The sequence below is a fragment of the Vespa mandarinia genome, chromosome 20 (genome assembly GCF_050613455.1).
Source record: "Vespa mandarinia isolate Hongniang chromosome 20, ASM5061345v1, whole genome shotgun sequence".
In the NCBI taxonomy this organism is placed as follows: domain Eukaryota; kingdom Metazoa; phylum Arthropoda; class Insecta; order Hymenoptera; family Vespidae; genus Vespa; species Vespa mandarinia.
In genome coordinates, this window is record NC_140829.1 from 950001 (window position 1) to 960000 (window position 10000).

Here is a 10000-nt window from a genome sequence, read left to right on the forward strand (position 1 = left end):
TTATCGCCTTTACGCCTTTACGCCACGTACGGGTACCCGTCTAACGGCGTACAATTAATTATAATTTGATAATTATTGATAATACGTAATACTAGTGACGTAATTTACCGTAGAAACGTTAAATTTACATATTTTCAAATTAATCGACCGAAAACATTCTCTTGATCGTTCAGAGAATTTAATTTCGTAGACTTTCCATGAAACATAACACCATTCGTTGACGCATTTTCTCACTATAAATTGTAAATATCCTCGATAATTATTAATTACAAGCGAGTCATAAGTTATATACGATATATGCTACGTGAAAGTCAAGCTTTCGTAGAAGTGTACATTGCAACTTGGATAATATTTTTTAAAAGATGAGCTTTCTTCGCATAAGTAGGTGTTTACGAGTCTGTTCGTATCTACCTACCTACGTACGTACTTACATAAGTACGTAAGTACGTACGTATGTATGTATGCATATATATATATATATATAATACATTCGTACATATTCCTATAATGAAACTGCGTTTCCAATAATATTTTATGACGATACTTGTTATATTCACGTAACTTTCTCTCCTTTTAATAAAAGGAAGAGAAACAAAAAAAAAAAAGAGAAAAAAATAGTGATTTTTCTCTCACTCGTATTTCTTTCATACTCGATAAATCCAGGTACGTGGATATTTAAAACAAGATTACCCGACGATTCGACAGATTCAACGTTTATACCAATTGCTAATCGCATTGCAAAAGATATTCTTGTGAAAGATGCGATTGTAGAATCAATAACGTAACATTGACGATTTTCTTTTATGTTCGCATAAACGATTTTAAATTCCTGATTGCACGTACATTTAACAATATAATATAAGACATGTGATTTAGAGTTATTCTTAATGCGCGTTTCAACGCGCAAACGTTTTTTTCTTTCTTTCTTTCTTTCTTTCTTTTTTTTTTCTTTCCTTTTCTTTTCTTTTCTTTTCTTTTCTTTTTTCTTCTCCTCTCTAAATATCACGCCAAACTCTACGAAGAGTAATATTCGATTCGAAAGCATTGATATATTCTAATAATAAAGAATATCTTTGAAAGCGTGCAAACACGTAAGCATGAAGAGTATCTATTTTTAATAGACCATAAGAGCTATCTATTTTCGTGAGAGAGTTTCTTTTGTACTATTCGTGCGTATGAAGCCTCTTTGGTACGCATCGTTAGATGCGTCTGAAGTACAAAACCTCTCCTTAAAGTTTCTACTTGGTGATCGATTGATAAAACGTCAAGATAAATCGTGTAAAAACTCATGCTCCCGAACATTCAAAGAGTTTACCGACGGCGGACAACCTGCACTTAAATTTCAACGAGTGGTACCTTTCAGAACGACATATAAACACACGCTCTTCTCAGAATAATAATCGTTCACTCAAAGACGTTAGCCGACATTGGTCGGTAGCCGATCGAAAATAACTACTGCCGCGTATCGTTTTGATTTTTCGATTGGTCTCATCTCTTTCGCGTTATCTTTCTCGTAAGGTTTCGAGAAGAGAAGAGAAAGAAAGATATAAAAAAAAAGACGACAAAAAAATCAAGACCAATTAATTTCAACGATAATAATTATCTACGTCGTCGAACGTTTCATTCGTGTTATTTCTATCAATTATGATCGACGAGGAAATAGAAAAAAAAAAGAGATTTTTTTTCTTTGTTTTTCTTTTTTTTTTTTTTTTTTTTTTTTTTTTTACAAAAAAATTAACAAATAAAATTCAATGAAAATTATTAAACGAATTATTTATAGGAAAAGGATTGAAATTCGTTTTAAATGAGACCGTAAAAAGGAAAAAAAGAAAAAAGAAAAAAGAAAAAAAAAAAAAAAAAGAAAAATAGATAAATTCGTTTCTCTTTACGACATTGAACGTAGTTTATGCCTATATCAGTATAATACGGAAGAGAATATTGACGGTGTTAACGGATAGAACTGTTATAAGGTAAGAGAGGACACGCGACGCACGCATTACCTGTATTAGCTGGGCAAGGAATAGGACGTAGGCGGCGACCGCCCTCATGTCTTTCCTTGGGGAATCCCTCGACTACCGCATCACCATTCCCCGTAGCTCGACCGCAAACTTTTTCTTCGGCACTCCTAACAGAATACACTTTATTCCTCTTTTTTCTTTTTTCCTTTTTTTATCCTTTTTTCTTCTTCCCCAATTTTCTTCCTTCCTTTCTCTCTCTCTCTCTCTCTCTCTCTCTCTCTCTCTCTCTCTCTCTCTCTCTCTTTCAGATTAGTTTCTTCCCGCCTTTTTTTTTATCCTCGTTTATTCATTCGATAGATCTTTCCCTCCTGACGTTATTTAATCGGGGAACACTTTCTCACAAATCAACAGAGACGAGATTCGAATATTTTTCACTTAACACAATCCCGGTAATCCTTTACGAGCGATGTCCGTGAGCGCACAAAAAGCAAATAAATAAATAAATAATAAAAAGATCATCCACTTTATAAAGAAATAATCCTCTGATTTGGATCACTGACGTAACAATTCCATACTATTATCTTTCTCTCTTTATTAAACACTTATTCACTTCCTTCACGTATAGACATTATATCTCGCGAGAATATCGTTTCTTTTCCACCCTTGCGATCACTATCTTCTCTCGTTTCGTAAAGCAAAAAGGATAGGAACGAAGACGAAGATAGAGAGAGAGAGAACGAGTTTTCCGGCAGAAGCGAGCTCGATCTCTGGATCCAGGACAGATGATGATGCTGCACGACGTAGCTACACTTTCGCAACACCGTAGATACCTTTCCCTCGCTCGAGCATCTTCTCGTGCTTCGAACACTTTCCTTTACCCTTCTCTCTCTCTCTCACACACACACACATACACACACACACACACACACACACACAATCTGTATATATGCGTCTCGACCGCGTGAAAAGATAGGTCGATACGCGTAGTCGTCTTCTTCGACTCTTTAACACGACGAAACGAAATGCTTTTAATACGAAAATTAATTTGTATCCCTCTTGCCGTACTATATGTAGTACGTACTATCGCTGATTACGAGAAGAAAGAACGACGTTTACACTCCTTGCCAGCAGGCACTCTCTTATCTTCTCTTTTCTTCTCTTCTCCTCTCTTCTCCTCTCCTTTTCTTTCCTCTCCACTCCTCTCTTCTCTTCTCTTCTTTTCTTTTCTCTTCTATATCCTTCCCTTCTCTTCTCTTTTCTTCTCTTCTCTTCTCTTCTATTCTCTTTTATCGTAACAACGTACGAATCCACGTGGTTCCACGGCACAATCGACGATCGTTCTCACACACCTATTTATATTCTCGATTATCCACCTCGAGGATTAGGAATAAGTAAAGAATGGTTAACGGGAATTCAAGTGAAAACAAAGAAAGAAGAAGAAGAAGAAGAAGAAGAAGAAGAAGAAGAAAGAAAAGAAGAGGAAGTAGAAACGAAGAGAAGTTAGATATTACTAGATGGAGGGAGAAAGAATGGGATTGAAAGGGAGCAGAGGAAAAAAGAGAGAAAAGGTATAGAGAAATAAAAGTAAAAGTCAAAAGTAAAAGGGGACAGGGGGGGAAAGAGATAGAAAAAGGAAAAGAAAAAAAAAAAAAAAACAAGAGAAAAGAAAAGGAAAAAGAGGAGTGAAGAGGAATCAGAAAGGAAAGATAGAAACAGGTGTGCGCACGTGCGCGCGTGTCGCGTACTCCCTCTGGTTACGTAGGCGTAACGGAAGGCGAGAGAGGTGGTGGAGAGTGGTGAGAGAGGGTGAGGGTGCGCGTATATTCCACTGTCGGATCTCTCACGATGCCGCACGCACGCCGCGTTGTTGGAGAACACACAGGAGAGAGAAACCTGGCCGCGCGGCTCCAGTGAAGTACAACACAGAAAACACAGGGACGATCGCTCGAGGGATACTGGAGCCGAAGCCGCGGGCCGGCCTGCGGGCCACCCCCCATCCTCTCGCCTCGCTTCGCCTCGCCTCCTCTCGTCTAGCTTCGCCGTTACCCCCACCCACGACGACGCGCACCGACCGCCGGACCCACTCTACCCCCACCACTCGACTCCCTCTCTTTTTCTCTCTCTCTCTCTCTCTCTCTGTGTTCATCTCTCTCCTACTTCTCTCTCTCTCTCTCTCTCTCTCTCTCTCTCTCTCTCTCTCTCTCTCTCTCTTTCCTTACATTTACTTACTCTCTTTACGCTCGATGTTGGCCCTTCTTCCTTCTCCTCTTCTCAACCCCCACCACCATCCCCTTTCTTTTTCTTTCTCTTTCTCTTCGAAAGCATTACATCTTGTTTCATCTTATTACCGTTTCATTGCTTCGCTATTCTCTCCCTTTCTTTCTTTCTTTCTTTCTTTCTTTCTTCCTTTCTTTTTATCATTCAATCTTCCAAATTTATCCCTTTCCTATCTTTACAATTGTTACGTTTATATCCTGTTATTTAAGATTTCTTATTTCACGATCGCTATAATATCGTAATTATCAATAGGCATTTTCTAAACAAAAACTCTTTTTCTTATATTATCGTAGAATCATTTGTTTTGCTCGAGCATTTGATAAAAATATTCTTAGAGATAAAGAGATAGTTTTTTTTTACTACCCTTTTTAACCTTGAAAAATTATCATTAATATTTAATCGTTCGTTTGATATGTTTATTCTTCCGTTCATCCGCTATATCTTCCTTTCTCTTTTTCTCTCTCTCTCTCTCTCTCTCTCTCTCTCTCTCGTTACCAGTCCTTATCGCATATATTTGATCTCACGTTGAATTCACTTTCTTCTGAGCTTCCCCTTCGATATTTTCTTTTCTCGGATGTTCTTCATGAAAGTAATGACACATGGACGATGTTATATCCCCGAGAAAATATTTTTCTATTGGCGATCGTCCGTGTCGAAGGAGCAGCCCGTACGATCAAAGTAAAGATCTCTTCTCGAGAAGGAAAACGAGAATAAACGGGAGAAAAAAGAAAAGAAAAAAGAAAAAAAAAAAAAAAAAAAAGAAAGAATAAGAAATATCCTTGCTTATGTACACGCCCGTGACTCGATTATGCCGATGCGAATAAATGTAACTGTACCAAAGCAAATAAATTAACGCTTAGAGAGAGTCTAAGGTGTAACGAGCGTAACGTTGCGTGATTAGCGCAATAACGTGCGAATATGCAAATTCGATTTTACGTAGCGAGTCTTTAAACATTATCTACCAGTCATCCATTTCAATGCTGGAATCTAACACATTGATCTCTTCGAGCATTTATTTGATCCTTTGATGCACGACTTTTTGCAAACTTGTATTATAAGAAGAGAAAAAAAAAATATATATATATATATATGTATGTATATATTATATCAGCAATTAAGTAAATATTACAAAACGTGAATAATTAGGAGAGAGAGAAAGAGAGAGACGAAAAGTGATGTCACTCGTTGTAATTGTTTCTTTATATTTTTGATGAAATTTCACGAAAAACCAAATGGTGCGAGCATTCTTTGGTGAGAAAGAAAAAAGAATGAAAGAAAGAAAGAAAGAAAAAAAAAAGAAAAAGAAAAAAAAAGAAAAAAAAAAAAAAGAGAAACTTACAACACCGTTGAAACTCTTAAAATTAGAGATCTTTTTAAAAGCAATGAGTACCGATCACTTTCGCTGCGCTTCTCGGAGCGTCGTTTCATGGTTAGAGATTTCGTTTCATGGGTAAGCCCTCCGCCGATCGAGTCCTTAGCGAAGCGGTTAACTTCGGTCACGGGTTTCTGCGTGAAGGGCTTCTCGATCGGACCGAAAGCGAGCGAGCGAGCGAGCGAGCGAACGAATGGAATTATGTATATGTATTTCCATAGAATGATTTCGGACGATGAATAATGGATAAGTTCTGTCGCGTGTCCACCGTCATTATACCCCATGAGATCGGCACACGCGTCGATCGCTCGTTCTCGTTTCTCTTTCTCGCACTATGGTCCCTCTGCCATTGGGCATGGATCGTCATTGAATATCTGTCCCGTAAATATACGTATAACGTTCCGCATAATACGCATGTCCGTGTCATAGTTAAAAAGAGAAAAACGGGCCGAACGTTTTAAGGGCCCTTTAAATAATCCAACCTATACGTTAACGTTAGATCGTTTTCTGGAAAAGGCGTAACCCCACCGACACAACCTATCGATTATATAATTATTGAAGTGCAATTATATCGTCGCGTCCTCATCCCATCGAACGATATATTTCCTTGGATCTTATCTAATCCATAAACGGAATATAAATTTCTTTTGTCTCTCTAACACTAAAGTTCCGCGTTTTAACTTCCTCGATGGGAAATATTGTTTAAATAAAAACGCGTTATCTCCAATACTTCGGGCAAAGCCTATTTCTCTTTCTCTTTTCCATTTATGCGGTATGGATATCCGCGCACACACATGGACCGTTAGAAATTCTTAGTGAGATACGATAAACGAAGATTGTCGTTTGGAGTAGCAATTATCTTTAAAGTTACATCGCAAAGATCTTAACGGCGCCTGTGAGCGCCAACTTTCTTCTCCTATTCTCTTTCCTTTTACAATTATTTATTTATTCATTTATTTATACACTTATCTATCTAATAAAATACCCTAAACCGAGGATAGAATAAAGTACGTATGTATGTACGTATGCCGATGCATTAGCATCTCGTGTCCCTTGACCTTTCCCAAGCGCAACGACGAGCATATGCCGCGAAGAGGTGCGAAATGGAATCATGCGAAATTCGGCTATGTATGTATGTACTTATGTATGCACTTATGGTTCATACATGCATAGATACATACGTAACATACATACGTAAAACGTTCTCCCTCTCTCTCTCTCTCTCTCTTTCTCTCCCTCTCTCTCTCTTCCTCTCTCTCTCTTGAGAAGAAGAAGAAGAAGAATAAGTGATCGTAGCGCGAAGCGAGGTCAGTCTCGGTCGAAGAAACTTTAGAGGGACGGTACGGTGCGGTGGCTGTATTCCTCTCCCCCTCTCCCTCTTTCCCTTCCCCTCTTTCCCTCCCTCTCTCTCTCTCTCTCTCTCTCTCTCTCTCTCTCTCGTTGCTTGTCGGTTAGCAGAGAGCGGCGTAAGCAAGCGGTGGTAGCGCAAAGAGTATAGCGCAGCAGCATGGTCCACGGACGGCAGTAGTGGGATGCTGCGCGGTAAAGGAGCCTCTTTCCCTCTCCGTCTCCCTCCGGCACTCTTGTCTGGCCCTTCCCACCACGACTACGACGACTAAGACGACGACGACGACGACGGCGACGACGACGACGACGACGACGACGACGACGACGCCGCTGGCTCGTTCGGGGCCCGAAGAGTTAGCCGGCGGGCATCATGGTGGCTACTCCGTTGGCTTCCCGCGTCTTTCTCTCGAAGGTGCACGCGTAAGCGAGAAAGAGAAAGAAAAAGAGAAAAAAGTGCGGGAAAGAAAGCGAGAGAGAGAGAGAGAGAGAGAGAGAAATCGTTGGGTTCCTCTCCCCCCTCTCCGAGGGTCAAGGAACTCCCTCGGGAACAGGTTCACCTCCTCCTTCTCTCTCTCCTTTTCCTTCTTCTTCTTGTTCGTTGCACGAGAAGGCCCCTCTCTCGGATATCTGCTCGACGAGCCTGCCGGCCGGCCGGCCGGCCGGCCCTATGCCCCCTCCGGTTTGTACCTTAGGGTTTTACTTATTTTCTCTTATTACCGCCACGGGCATGTGAGCACACGTTTTACTCATACATCCGTACTCGCGTGATCATGGAACACAAACGTTGTTGCTTGCTCCACCGGCAATGCCCGTCGTGTCCATCTCCCACCCTCTTTTACTCCTTCGACTTCTTCTTCTTCTTCTTCTTCTTCCTCCTCCTCCTCTTCCTCCTCCTCCTCCTCTTTCTCTTTCTAGCCCTTCTCTTTCTCTCTTTCTTCCTTCTTCAGCGCTTCTCCAAGAGTCGTCGTCGTCTTAGCCCGGCTCCTTAGGTACTCCAATATGTGAGCACATTATTACAGGCGCTCGAGGAAAGTAGAGAGGAGAGGAGGGATTCCGTGGACCTCACGGGGCAAAGCCGAAGGCAAAACGCACACGCGTTCGCCAGAGGATGGAGAAAACGCGCGATCGTACACGCAAGGGTGTTTAGGTGCATCTCTCTTCCTCTTTCTTTCCTACCGTAGCGTCCTCTTATCTTTCTCTTCCTTCTTCTTCTTCTTCTTCTTTGTTCACTTCTTCTTCTTCTTCTTCTTCTTCTCCTTCTTCTTCTTCTTCTTCTCCTCCTTCTACGCCCTCTCCTGCCCCTCCTCCTCCTCCTCCTCCGTTGTCCTCCTCGAGCTTCTCATTCTCCCGGCTGTCTCACACAGCGTATATTCTCAACAGGCAGATACCAGATTCCACCTGTGCTGCCTGATACCCTGTGCTACGCTCCCCTGCACTCTCTCTCTCTCTCTCTCTCTCCCTCCTCCAACCTACTCCTCTCATTTCTTCTCATTTCTCTTTCTTCCTCGTGTACTCTTCGCTCCTCGTTATTTTTCCTCGTCCTTTTACATTGAAAGTTTCGTGGACCTTGCGATCGGACCAAGACGATATTCTTGAATTCGTATTAAATTAGATAAAGGAACGACGATTATTAGACTTTTATTTTATATAAACAGCTAATGAATAAAGAATTTCTGAATATTTATCCTCTTTCGATTCTTTCCCTCTCTCTCTCTCTCTCTCTCTCTCTCTCTCTCTTTCTCATACACATACGTATATCCACATCCACAAAGAAAAATGTGTTCTTAAATGCACATAGGGATATATATTAGCGCGTTGAACTTTATTTGAACGATAACTGGCCATAAAGGAAATAACTTCTCCTTTTATTCTTGAACGTTCTTACCCATTCGTCTCCATCTCCTTTTTGCCTCGCTAGTAAAACGACTGCGGTATACGCGATATGATGCAAAACATAGAAACGTATGTTAACGGGGTTCTTCGATTACCTTTCTTCTGGTACTCGACTGTCGACGAGAGCTATAGATACCGGATTCCACCTGTGTTGCCGCTGCCGTTCCTGCCAGCTCCCATCGGCCACTGCGTCTCTCCTTCTGTCTCGAAGATCTGAACCTTACACAGTACTACCCATCTCTCTCTTTCTCTCTATGTATACCTTTTCGAGACTGACAGAAATCTTATTCGTTAATTCAAGCGGTCATCGTCTTATGTACATACGTAAGTAAAGTAACTAAGTTACTTATTTACTTATTTATCACTTACATACCCGATTCAACGATCGTTAAATTCGTATCTAATTCTAAGTAATCAAATACGAAAGCCTACGATTTTCCTTTCATTCGTTTCCTTTTAAATCGATCGAGTTATAAATGTAGGATATACATGGAAAACGTTATCACGGTTACTAGTATAACAGGTTTATCTTTATCGATTTTATGAGAATCCGTGAAGATGATGGACTAGAAAGATGTATTAAATTTTTTTAGGATTTTCTTTTTTCTTTCTCTCTCTCTCTCTCTCTATTCCCTGTAATCGCCGTCCGATATTATCGAATATACATTTTCGTCCGTACTCTTTTGATCGTAAATGTGAGAGAAACAAAAACAAGAGGAAGAGAAGTAAAGAGACCAATAATATCGTTCGATTAATTATCACGATCGTGCAAGATCATTCGTAAATGTAAGAAGAATCGATCGTTCGATCGTTATTACGAAACGGCCTACATTTTTCCTTTCGGATCAAAGTTCTAAACGTTCTTTCAATCGTCATCGGCCATGTTCTCTTTCTCTTTTTAATCCTCGAAATACCGATACGGATCGATCTTTTGTTCGATCCTTTTTCTTTTTTATTTCCCCCCCCCCTCCCTTCGAGGAATCCGTATAAACACCGACAAACGCGCGTTCGAACTCTTCCTCCTTCTTTGACGGAGAGGAAAGAGATGGATTTGCAGGCACGTCACGAACGCACGCAGGACAGCTCCCAGGTTTCCCTGGTTCCGTTATTCGCGAATACCTGTTGCGTGTCCTTTCGACGCCTTGCTAATTGT

General features: G+C 40.7%; 1 protein-coding gene across 1 annotated transcript in view; it reads right to left on the reverse strand.

Moving 5' to 3' along the window:
- Ser (protein serrate) overlaps positions 1 to 3898 on the reverse strand; it is a 44072-nt gene extending 40174 nt beyond the window's left edge. Inside the window, exon 1 of the mRNA XM_035881263.2 lies at positions 2001 to 3898. Within this exon, the coding sequence (XP_035737156.1) occupies positions 2001 to 2048 (48 nt within the window). The 5' untranslated portion in view covers positions 2049 to 3898. The remainder of the gene's footprint in view (positions 1 to 2000) is intronic.
- Positions 3899 to 10000: the final 6102 nt, after the last annotated feature.